The sequence below is a fragment of the Phocoena phocoena genome, chromosome 7 (assembly GCF_963924675.1).
Source record: "Phocoena phocoena chromosome 7, mPhoPho1.1, whole genome shotgun sequence".
NCBI lineage: Eukaryota > Metazoa > Chordata > Mammalia > Artiodactyla > Phocoenidae > Phocoena > Phocoena phocoena.
This window is the reverse complement of record NC_089225.1, coordinates 97,008,494-97,020,121: the sequence shown is the minus strand read 5'-3', so window position 1 is coordinate 97,020,121 and position 11,628 is coordinate 97,008,494. Positions and strand designations below refer to the sequence as shown.

At 59.8% G+C, this 11,628-nt stretch overlaps 2 protein-coding genes across 4 annotated transcripts; one reads left to right on the top strand and one right to left on the bottom strand.

The window, feature by feature from the left end:
• Positions 1-22: 22 nt before the first annotated feature.
• On the bottom strand, positions 23-6,144 carry TMEM198 (transmembrane protein 198). Its single transcript, XM_065880920.1, has 6 exons — positions 6,132-6,144; positions 5,794-6,013; positions 5,276-5,480; positions 2,493-3,068; positions 1,237-1,439; positions 23-882 (listed from the first exon to the last, which is right to left on the bottom strand). Exons 3-6 carry the CDS (start codon positions 5,439-5,441, stop codon positions 745-747), a joined length of 1,083 nt encoding a protein of 360 aa, XP_065736992.1. The 5' UTR covers positions 5,442-5,480; positions 5,794-6,013; positions 6,132-6,144; the 3' UTR covers positions 23-744.
• A 470-nt stretch (positions 6,145-6,614) lies between these two features.
• Positions 6,615-11,274, top strand: CHPF (chondroitin polymerizing factor). Of its 3 annotated transcripts, XM_065880523.1 has the most exons (5): positions 6,621-6,780; positions 6,856-6,934; positions 7,979-8,552; positions 9,057-9,236; positions 9,568-11,274. In XM_065880523.1, the coding sequence occupies exons 1-5, from the start codon at positions 6,621-6,623 to the stop codon at positions 10,825-10,827; spliced, it is 2,253 nt and encodes a 750-aa protein (XP_065736595.1). In that variant the 3' UTR covers positions 10,828-11,274. The 3 variants fall into 3 exon arrangements, with proteins under 3 accessions (XP_065736597.1, XP_065736595.1, XP_065736596.1); XM_065880525.1 differs by having other exon boundaries at positions 6,615-6,934; XM_065880524.1 differs by lacking the exon at positions 9,057-9,236 and having other exon boundaries at positions 9,568-10,827.
• Positions 11,275-11,628: the final 354 nt, after the last annotated feature.

Below are 11,628 nucleotides of genomic sequence, written 5' to 3'. Positions count from 1 at the left end.
ACCACCACTCCTGGCAGAAGCCTCACAGTTTGGCACGTTTATAAAAGATGTCAAACAGGGTGGGGGGGGTGGAGACAGAAGCATGAGGTGTCCAGGGTGGCGTGACCGACACCAGACATGCACCGTGCATTGAAGCCCCTCCCCCAGCCCCTGCCCCGACCCAGAGCAGCACCCGCCCACCCCCATTCCCTGCCACTGCCCTCAGGCTGGTGGCTTGCAGGGGACAGGGGACCAGGGTGAGGGCTGCTGCAGTTTGCCCCATGGACAAAGACAAGAAGTCTTAGATGAGTCTGGCTGAGAGGTGGAGGCGATGGAGACCTCCTCCACTTAGACATGCAGGAGAGTAGCCCATGGGACCCCAGGAGTGGGAGAGGAGGCAGGGCCACCCTCGGAGAAGCCCTACCAGTCAGAAATCTAAGGCAGGGGTCCCAGTGTCCTCTCCAAGCCCACCCCTCCACGCACGCACACACAGGCGACACACTCACAACCCTGAGCACACCCCAGCGGGGCTCACACTCGCGTCCCTCAGGAGCCCCTCGGGAGCTTGGGAGGAGGCTCTCCCCTCAGGCCAGGCAGCCTGAGATAGGTCCTCCCTTCTGGCGGCCAGGCCATCCCTCTCCGGGGTGGGGAAAGAGACAGCCAAAGGCCACAGGGCCAGGTGGGCTGAGTCATGGCCCAGCGGGCCTCCCCAAGCTGGCAGAGCTGGTGACCGATGAGTGTAGGCGGGCAGGAGCAGAGAGACTGCTATACCCGCATGGGGGGCCCAGAGCAGGCCATCAGCGGTCCCCGGGACCCGTACTCATAGTCCGCGTCTGTGGGCGAGGCCATGAAGGAGCTCAGCGAGCTCCCTGTCTGCCGGTCCCGGAAGCTCTGGATGTAGCTCTGTGGGAGAGTAAACACAGGTGTGAGAGTGCCGCTGCAGACCCCTGCCCTGAAAGCCACCCAGGCAGACACGCTCAGCCTGCACTGTCACGAGCCTGAGACGTGTCACGGTCTGCCGTCGGCCTAGGACCTCACCACACCCAGAGTCCACAGCACTGAGATGCTACCCCCTACTATACCTCATTAAAACTCACGCTCAGGACACCTCTCCCCAACCCAGCAGGCTCCCAGTACAGGGGTTACGATGGGTGGACAAGCGCTAGGCCTTCTAGACAGTGACCAGCCCCTGGGGAAGGCCCAGTCCTGCTTGGACAGAGTCTACAACACTCCCTTCTCCCCACTCGGGGTGCTCACCGGGGAGAGGATGTCTCCGTTGAAGCGTTTGATGGGCACTGGCCTGCGCCGATACGCAGGGTCAGGGGGCCCAGGCCTTGGAGGAGCCCGGGGGCCTCTGGCGGGAGGCCTTGGGGGTCTCTTCTTGCGCCGCTTCTCCTTGCGCTCTTCCTGCTGCCGAATCCTCGTCAGCTGCACGCGACGGCGCTGCCGGCTGATGACCACTGTGGAGGGGCGGGCGGAGCAGGCTCTCAGAGGCCCACGCGCCTCATCTCGCCCAAGCCTCCCTGTCCCTTCTGACCTGAGGGCTCCAGGCTCCCAGATTCCCCTCATCCGAAACCTCTCCTCCTTTACCTTCCTGGTGTCCCACCTCCCAGATGGGACTTCCCACAGTTCTTTTCTTCCAAAGGTCTTCATGGAGGATTCCTAGACTCTAGGTGCCTGCTTCCCAGCTGCTACCCCTCTTCCAGTCTGGAGCCATAGGTGGCTCACCTAGACCAGCCATCGTCATCTCTCGACTGGAAAACTAAGCTGCCTCCTCCATGGTTCCCCTTCTGTGCTTGCCTTCCCCGATGCTTTCTACACTCAGCAGCCAGAATGAGCACCCCAAATGCTAAATTAGATTATATCCTCCCTCCTTTAAACCTCCAGTGGCATCTCACCACCCATCTAATGAAATCCAGAGTCCTCATCACGGCCCACGGCGCCCACACAATCGGCATCCCTCACCCACCACTCCCGCCCGACTTCCTCAACAGGCCAAGCTCATTCCCCTCGCCCCTGCTATTCCCTCTTCTCGAGCTCTTTGCATGGCTGGCCCCTTATCCTTCCGGTCTCTGCTTAAATGTCACCTCTTCCAAGTGGCCCTCCTTGGCCACCCTGTCTGTATTTCACATCACTCTGCACGCCTCCTTCGTATCACTCCACACAATGGGAATTATCTCGTTAACTTGCGTGTCTAGTGTCTGTCTCCCCCACCCTGAATGCAACCCCATCAGGGCAGGGGCCTCTTCTGTTTTGTCTCCGTTGCATCCCCAGTGCCTGGAATGGGCTTGGCACAGAGCCGCTGCTCCATCTGTTGTTGTGGCAGGGATGGTGGCACTGAAGCTCCCGTCCCAGCACTGAAGCTCCCAGAGCCAGAGCCGGTCAGCTCTATAACTCAGCTGAGGCCTTCCGCTGCTGGTGTGTACAGCTCCTTCCCCCATGCACTGTTGCTCAGACCCACCCCCCTCAAGCAGCCATTTCTCTCACACCCACCCTGGCCTGTGCCTCCTCACCTTCCGTGTGGGAGTCCCGCTCGGCGGTCACCCGCCACTGCACCAGAACGCCCATCAGGCTGAGCAGGGGCCAAAGTGCCAGGAGGGCCCAGCTCCGCCAGCAGAGGGGGGGCACGGGGGCGGCCCGCAGACGCTCCACCGCGTAGCGCCCCAGCAGCAGCAGCTCGGCAAAGTAGTCGGCAGCCGTGGCGATGAGTGCGGCACCCGTCACGGCGGTGGCCAGGGTGGTGAGCGGGCGGGGCCAGCGCAGCGTGAGCAGGGCGCAGAGCAGGCCGCCCCCCAGCAGCAGCCCCAGGGGGCCCCAAACAGAGCCTGGCTGGTAGTAGGGCGCGGAGCCCAGCAGGGCGGCAGCGGCGAGCAGTAGGCCGAGCAGCAGCCCTACCAGGAAGAGGCCCACGCTGCGCACCAGCATGGCCACCAGCCCGCAGAGCAGCCCGATGCCCAGCGCGATGCCTGCACTCGCCCCGGCACTCAGCTGCGTCTCCAGCACCCGCTCTCGGTAGCACAGCAGGAAGATGACCACCGAGCCAAACAGCAACCCAGTGAGGAAGAGTACTGCCTTGAAGCAGCGGTAACCTGGAAGCGAACAGCGGCTAGTGAGAGACCAAAATGAGGTCACTGGGCTGGAGGTAGGAGGTCAGAGGGGTCAAGGACAAGGAATCCCAGGGGAACCAGAGGCAGGTCAGTAAGGTCAGAGAATTGGGGGTCATTGGGGTCCTGAGGGCGGCAGTGAAGGGACCACTGGGGTCAACGAAGATCAGAGAAACAGGTCATCGGGGGTCACTGGGAAAACAGACAGTCATTGAGATGAGTGTTGGATTTCTGAGATAGAAATAGATCACTGGAGTCAAGAGTGACTCAGTAATAGGGTCATTGGGGTCTTTGGGATCATAGAGGTCAGAGAGAGAGGCCACTGGGGTCACAAGTGGATCAGCAGTAGAGTCACTGGGCTCCTTAGAGAGAGATTGTTCAGAGCGATGAGGTATTTAGAAGTCAGAAAGAACTTGAGAGGTGAGGTCACACGGGTTCAGAAAGATGGGGTCTTTTCAGGTCAGGGGAGTTGACAGATGTGGAATCACTGAGAGTATGAAACAGTTTCTGAGCGAGGGTAATATTGAAGCCAGAGAAGTGGAATCACTGAAATCGTGGTGGGGGCAAACAGACAATGGGGTCATAGGGATTCCCCTATGTTAGGAGTAATAGAGGGAGTCAGAGGGATGGAAGGTAATGAGATAGCTGGGGGGTAATTAGGGGTCACTGGGCCTTACAAGGAGTCATAGGGGGTCAGAGAGGATTATCGGGGGAAACAGTGGTTGTGGTGTTTCAGAAAAATGGAGGTTATAGGGCCATTAGGCCCATTAAGGGTACCTGGAAGTGTGAGGGACCTGTAGATCCTGGAAAGCTGAGAAGATGGAAGTCAGAGATGGGGGTCAAAGGGTCAGGGAGAGCCAAAGAGAAAGGTCATAACGAGGAGAGTCCATTCTAAGAATGAGGGGAAGCATTGGAGTCCAGGAGGTTCTGGGGTTGGAAAGAGGAGTAGGGCATGCACAAGGGCTCAAAGAGTCCAAGAGCCCGAGAATGGAAGCCTCCAAGAAGGGTAGGTTGTCAGGGAAGCCCAGGAGAGGGAATGGCAGGCTGCACTGAGCAACTGTAGAGGGAGTGGGTAGGAATAGTGGAGGGGGCGAGGTGACACAGACTCCTTGGAGACCCAGAATGTGTCCTGAACCCTTAGAGGGGCTCTTCCCCCTGCCCACTCTGCAGTTGTTTGGTCCAGAGTCTGGGGGTGGAAGTGGAGGGACCATCTGGCTCCCATCCCTGCCTACTATCCAGCCATTCTAGGGGGAGACGTAAAGGCTGCCGAGCACAAGTCCCGCCCCACTTCTGCTCAACCTGGAACTCAGACCTCCAAGCCTCCTTTTCACTTCATCCAGCCACCTATATAATGCCCTGCCTGGAGGCGTTCCTTGGATGCCCAGCCCATAAAGCTCTCTTTTACCTGAAGTTCTGTACCTCTTGCTGTACAGTCACTGGGCACTTACTCCACTAGACCATCTGGCACCTTGGTGCAAATTATAAGAGTTGTGCCTTCCTCTAGGCAAAACAGCCTTGTGCCAAGGTCTAGAGTTTGGCAAGTAGAGCATGGGCTGGATTTCAGCCCCCAGTTGCCTTTCCAAGTGAACTCCCTTGTGCATCCTGGACACACAGCAGCCCCAATTACTGGAGGCTGACTTGTACACACATCTCCATGTGTGTGACTCTGATATGTATCATTTAGCTTCCTCTAATATGTATCACAGATGTGAATGTTCCAGAAGTCTCTTCTTCATCAGACAATATGCCCTGTGGTAAGGGACCATGTTAACTCACCCTCCTAAACGTTTTCAGTGCCTACCTAGCACAGTGACCTAAACACATCTTCACCACAATAGCTATTATTTATTGAGTGCTTACTAATTCTCACAGCGCCCCCACCCCCCGTGTGAGACAAATATCTTTGTTCCCACTGTTCAGATGAGAAAACTGAGGCTTAGAAAGTTTAATGTGCCCAAGGCATCATAATTAGTAAAGTGCAGAACCCGGTTCAGATTCAAGCATGCCTAATTCAAAACCCTGTGTTCTCTAGGATCTAGAGTCTAAATTATCTGCAAACGTGTGGGATGAAAAAAAGAGAAACGAAACAGTTCATGGTAGTGGTAAAGTTCTAAAGAAGGTTTGGGGTGCCTCAGGAAAATAACTTGAGGAAACGGTGGGGGGCCCGAGTGAGGAGTGAGATGGGGTCTCACCGAAGAAGCAGTAGACGACTCCAAACAGACAGCACATGATGCAGACGAGGGCTGGCAGTGCCTGGTACCTGCGCTCCAGGGGCTGTTCGCAGGGTGCACCCCAGAAGGCATCATCTGGCTCGGGGGGCAGCAGCTGGAACCGAAGTGTCGCCGCAGTGCCCGGCATAGTGCTGGGAACAGTAGGGAGTCACCCTCCCACGTCAGCCTGACAAAGAGGAAGTTGGGGTCAAGGAGGAGTCCTGGGTCTCCACCAGGATGAGAGTGAGAGTAGGAGTGGAGAACTAGGGAAGGACACAGTGGACAAAGGAGTGGTGCCCACATCACACAGCTCTGGAAGCATCCCTGAAGTAAGGGACAAAAGACAAAGGGGGGGAAAAGTGCCTGGCTAGAGGGAGCTGGGATGAAGAAGTTAAAAGGGGGACTGGGTTGGGGGGAGATGAGGGCAGTATGCTGCCGGTGAGGAGGCAGCCAGGAGACTGGTCTGTGGGCGGCTAAATCCGGGATTGTCCAAGATCTACCTGCGCTGGAGGCGACCTGAGCTTCTGAGCGAAGGAGGCTCTCCGGCCGGGGTTGCCGGGCGCCAGAGGCTCCAGCTGACTGGTGTCCGGTAAAAGTCCGCGGTGAGGAGAAGGGGGCTGCTGAGCCGGACGGACCGGTCCCTGCGCGGCGGCGACGCCGCTCCGCCTCCAACACCGGCTGGCACTCCAGTCCCGCGACGTCCGGGCACTTAGGCTGGGCCTGGGTAAGGGAAAGGAGCAGGAGCAGGGGCTCGGGCTGCCCCAGAGCCGCGGCCCCATGCCCTGAGCCCGCCCGCGGCCTTTGGTGCTGATGGACAGCTCCGGCCTCTGCTCCTTACGTCACTCAGGGCGCACCATCCAGGCAGGGGCGGGCTGCTTCTGACGTCACACAGGACGCACCAACCACGCCGGGGGGAGGTAGGGGACTCCGCCCCCGACGTCTGCCTCTCCCGCACTGAGGAGGGGGCACTTCCGGGGGTCCTTCCCCTTTAACCTCCCCCTTCTCCTCCCTCTCCGGTAGCCGGAGCCCGAGACCCCACCCCGGGGGCGGGGCCCTCCCAGTGACACGTCGGACAGCGGCGGCCTCGGCTGAGGCTCCCGCGCACAGCGCCGGGACCCGCGCGGTACCGAGCGGCGGCTGGAGGGCGATCGGAACGAGGCGCAGGAGATTCGGCTCGGGCCGCGGGCTCTGCTCGGCGGGGAGGGAGGGGGCCCGCCCGCTTGGCTCGGGCCCTCCGGATCCGCCCCCTCCCCGGTCCCGCCCCCTCGAAGCCTCCTCTTGCTGCTCTGGGGCTGCTCCAGGGCCGGGGGCCCGCGGTCCGGGCGCCATGCGGGCATCGCTGCTGTTGTCGGTGCTGCGGCCCGCAGGGCCCGTGGCCGTGGGCATCTCCCTGGGCTTCACTCTGAGCCTGCTCAGCGTCACCTGGGTGGAGGAGCCTTGTGGCCCAGGGCCGCCCCAACCCGGAGATTCTGAGCTGCCGCCGCGCGGCAACACCAACGCGGCGCGCCGGCCCAACTCGGTGCAGCCCGGAGCGGAGCGCGAGAGGCCCGGGGCCGGTGCAGGCGCCGGGGAGAACTGGGAGCCGCGTGTCTTGCCCTACCACCCCGCACAGCCTGGCCAGGCCGCCAAAAAGGCCGTCAGGTAGGGATCAGACTCGCCAGCCCCACCCGCTGGGAACCGGCTGGGAAGGACGCGCAGTGGAGGCCGCCAGGGGCTGGGTCAGGCCCCGGAAGGAAGGGTCTGACCGTCCAGGAAGTCGTTGGGCCCCGATAATTTCCGACGGCCCTGCTTCCCAGGGAGGTTTGGAGCCCATCTGAGGCCTCTCTGGGCCCCATCCAGGCCCAGGCAGAACTTGCCCGCCTCTGCCCTAAGCCTGCTTGACCCCATGGACCCCCCCAAAGGTCCTCATAGCTCCCTGGCTCAGTGTTAGGTTTAGAGAAATGACTAGTATATATAGTGGGTGCATAGAGAGAGGGAAAGAGAAAAGAGAGAACTAGGATTACCTGTATCTCTTGTTCCTGGGTGGGCACCTGGGGGGGGGCGGAGGTTTGTGGGAAAAGGGTGATGTACCCATTCCATTAATGCCTCTCTGCCTATGAGTTGAAATAATTTCTCCGAAGTAACACCGAGTTCAAATTCCAGTTCTGCAACTTACCTTCTGTGTTACGGAAGGTAAGTTACTGGAACCCCTGACCCCCCCCCCCAAACACATTCACTACATCTCTATGCCGTTTATTCTGTTACATCATTTATGTGATGTATTTGTGGTATAATGGCATATTATTTAGAAATTAGTGTATACATGATGTGTGGAGCACCTATATGTCAAGCATTTGCCTAAGTGCTTTAAAGAGATACAATCAGCCCCATTTTACAGATGAGGCTACCCAAGACTCGGATGGGTTTAATAACTTGCCCAAGGACTCAACCACTAAGTAATGAAACAGGGAATCAGACCCCAAATATATCTCTCATATCTGCCTGGATAATGCCATCTCCCAAAAGCACTATGGTAAGGCCAGTATTTCATTTAAATACTCGTGATCCCTGGGGGAGAGTTGTTATTCTATCATAAATGAAACAGGCCCAAAGAGGACATGACCTGCTGGAACCTGTGTATGCTGCCCTCTACCTGCCCTGTTGTCTTTTTAGTAACCTTGTGCCATCTTCTTCCCCCACCCCCAGGACCCGCTACATCAGCACAGAGCTGGGCATCAGGCAGAGGCTGCTCGTGGCGGTGCTGACCTCACAGGCCACGTTGCCCACACTGGGCGTGGCTGTGAACCGCACGCTGGGGCACCGGCTAGAGCGTGTGGTGTTCCTGACAGGCTCGCGGGGCCGCCGGGCACCATCGGGGATGGCCGTGGTGACGCTAGGCGAGGAGCGGCCCATCGGGCATCTGCACCTGGCACTGCGCCACCTGCTGGAGCAGCACGGCAACGACTTTGACTGGTTCTTCCTAGTGCCCGATGCCACCTACACGGAGGCGCACGGACTGGCTCGCCTAGCTGGCCACCTCAGCCTGGCAGCCGCTGCCCACCTCTATCTGGGCCGGCCCCAGGACTTCATCAGTGGAGAGCCCGCCCCAGGCCGCTACTGCCACGGTGGCTTTGGGGTGTTGCTGTCACGCACGCTGCTGCAGCAGCTGCGCCCCCACCTGGAAGCCTGCCGCAACGACATCGTCAGTGCGCACCCGGATGAGTGGCTGGGCCGCTGCATCCTCGATGCCACCGGGGTGGGCTGCACTGGCGGCCACGAGGTAGGAAGATAAGCCACCCCACTGGTGCCTCTTGTCTGGGCGTGTGCACTTCTCCCTGAGAGGCAGAGGGGGTGGTTGGAGATACGTGCCTGGGTTTCCATGCAGTTCTGTCATCTTCTATCCCTGTGACCTTGGGTAAATTACTGAATCTCCTGAGCCTCGGTATCCTCATCCATACCAATGGAAATAATTTTTTCTCGGGGTTGTTATAAGGATTAGAAAAAATAAGGGAGGCTTGCACACAGTAGGTGTTTGGTGTTGGCCATTATTATTTTATTTGAGCCCCTGGACAGCTCTGAGATAGGATGCATGCCCGTTTCACAGATGAGCTAGCAGAGGCTTGCTCAAGGTCACACAAGCTCACAACTGGTCATGGTAGACTGAAGCCCACAGAATTCTGACTCCAAGTCCACAACAGGTCATAGGATAGAGGGATGAGACACAAACTATGGGGTGGGGGGGCGACTGTCCCCTCATGTTTCCCACTTCCCTTCCTCTCCCCAGGGAGTCCACTATAGCTACCTGGAGCTGAGCCCTGGGGAGCCCGTGCAGGAGGGGGACCCTCGTTTCCGCAGTGCCCTGACAGCTCACCCTGTCCGTGACCCTGTACACATGTACCAGCTGCACAAGGCTTTTGCCCGAGCTGAACTGGAACGCACATACCAGGAGATCCAGGAGTTACAGGTATGGTCTAGGCTGGAGGTGGGGGGGTGAGGGCATCCTGAGAGGTCTCAGAGATCCCAGGGAAATACAAAATTAGCACAAGAATCACAGAACAAACCTTCTTCCCAGTCCCTGTCTGCTTCTCCTTTTCTCTGGAGCCCCTCCAGAGACCCCCATTTAACTCTTAGGCTGCCTCCATCTGGGGAAAGAATAAGGGGGGGCCCTGGGTGGGCAGAGGTTGGCAAGGGACTGGGAACCTGTCCTGAGTGGCACCTTCTGCCTGCCCAGCCCCCCAGCTGTGTGCTGGCCCCTGTGGTCTATGCCTCGCTCATGGCCTGTTCCTCCAACCCAGTGGGAGATCCAGAACACCAGCCGTCTGGCAGCGGATGGGGAGTGGGCAGCCACCTGGCCCGTGGGCATACCAGCACCGTCCCGCCCAGCCTCCCGCTTTGAGGTGCTGCGCTGGGACTATTTCACAGAACAGCATGCTTTCTCCTGCGCTGATGGCTCACCCCGCTGCCCACTGCGTGGGGCTGACCAGGCTGATGTGGCCGACGTTCTGGGGGCAGCCCTGGAGGAGCTCAACCGCCGGTACCACCCGGCCCTGCGGCTCCAGAAGCAGCAGCTGGTTAATGGCTACCGACGCTTCGATCCTGCCCGGGGTATGGAGTACACGCTGGACTTGCAGCTGGAGGCATTGACCCCACAGGGTGGCCGCCGGCCCCTCACCCGCCGAGTGCAGCTGCTACGGCCACTGAGTCGCGTGGAGATCTTGCCCGTGCCCTATGTCACCGAGGCCTCGCGTCTCACCGTGTTACTGCCACTGGCTGCAGCCGAGTGTGACCTGGCCCCTGGCTTCCTGGAGGCCTTCGCCGTGGCCGCACTGGAGCCTGGCGATTCTGCAGCAACCCTGACCCTGCTGCTACTGTATGAGCCACGACAGGCCCAGCGGGCGGCCCACGCCGATGTCTTTGCACCTGTCAAGGCCCGTGTGGCAGAGCTGGAGCGGCGTTTCCCCGGTGCCCGGGTGCCCTGGCTCAGCGTGCAGACAGCCACACCCTCACCGCTGCGCCTCATGGATCTGCTCTCCAAGAAGCACCCACTGGACACGCTGTTCCTGCTGGCCGGGCCAGACACGGTGCTCACCCCGGACTTCCTGAACCGCTGCCGCATGCATGCCATCTCTGGCTGGCAAGCCTTCTTTCCCATGCACTTCCAGGCCTTCCACCCGGCCGTGGCCCCACCCCAGGGCCCGGGACCCCCTGAATTAGGCCGAGACACAGGCCGCTTTGATCACCAGGCGGCCAGTGAGGCCTGCTTCTACAACTCCGACTACGTGGCGGCCCGAGCGCGGCTGGCGGCAGCCTCGGAGCAGGAAGAGGAGCTCCTGGAGAGCCTGGATGTGTATGAGCTGTTCCTGCGCTTCTCCAGCCTGCACGTGCTGCGGGCGGTGGAGCCCGCGCTGCTGCAGCGCTATCGGGCCCAGACGTGCAGCGCGCGGCTTAGCGAGGACCTGTACCACCGCTGCCGCCAGAGTGCGCTCGAGGGCCTCGGCTCCCGCACCCAGCTGGCCATGCTGCTGTTCGAGCAGGAGCAGGGCAACAGCACCTGACCCCGCCCTGCGCCCCTGAACCCTGGCAAGGCGGTGCCCCGCCTCGCTCTTCCCCAGCCACCCGGAGCCACCTGCCAGCCTCGCAGGACAGGGTTGGCCGCAGCCTCAGACCCCAGGGCAGCCCGCTGGCCCCCTCTCTCTGGCTTGGGGGACCCTTGGGCTTAGAGCAAGCCCTGGAAGAGGTACCCTTGGAGCCACTCCTTTCTGCCCCAAACCCGGTCTCCCTGCCCTCTCGACGCTGCTGATTCAGGCTGTGGCCTCCGAGTATTTATGCAGTGCAATCTGCCTGACGCCAGCCCCACCTCCTAGGGTCCCCTGGGGGGCTGGGCTGTAGATGAGTTGTTGGAGAAGCGGGGGAGCTGAGAGAGAAGGGGCGGTGTCTCCCAACTTCTCTCCTCTGCAGTCCTGATGAAGCTCCCTGCCTTTAATAAACTGGCTGAGTGTGGACTAGTGGTTCTTTTTTTTTTAATATTTATTTATTTGGCTGTACTGGGCCTTAGTTGCAGCACATGGTATCTTCATTGTGGCATGCGGGACTTTAGTCGCGGTGTGCGGGCTCTTTTAGTTGTGGCATGTGGGATCTGGTTCCCTGAACAGGCATCGAATCCGGGCCCCCTGCGTTGGGAGCACAGAATGTTAACCACTGGACCACCAGGAAGTCCCGGCTAGTGATTCCTGAGTTTTTGAAAGGCAGGCATGGGGACAGGGAGGGCTTTGAGGATGGAGGCTCTTTGTCCTGGCTGGGGCCTGTATTTCCTTTTCCCAGGGACCAAGTCATGCACATGCCCAGCCCCGCCCCAG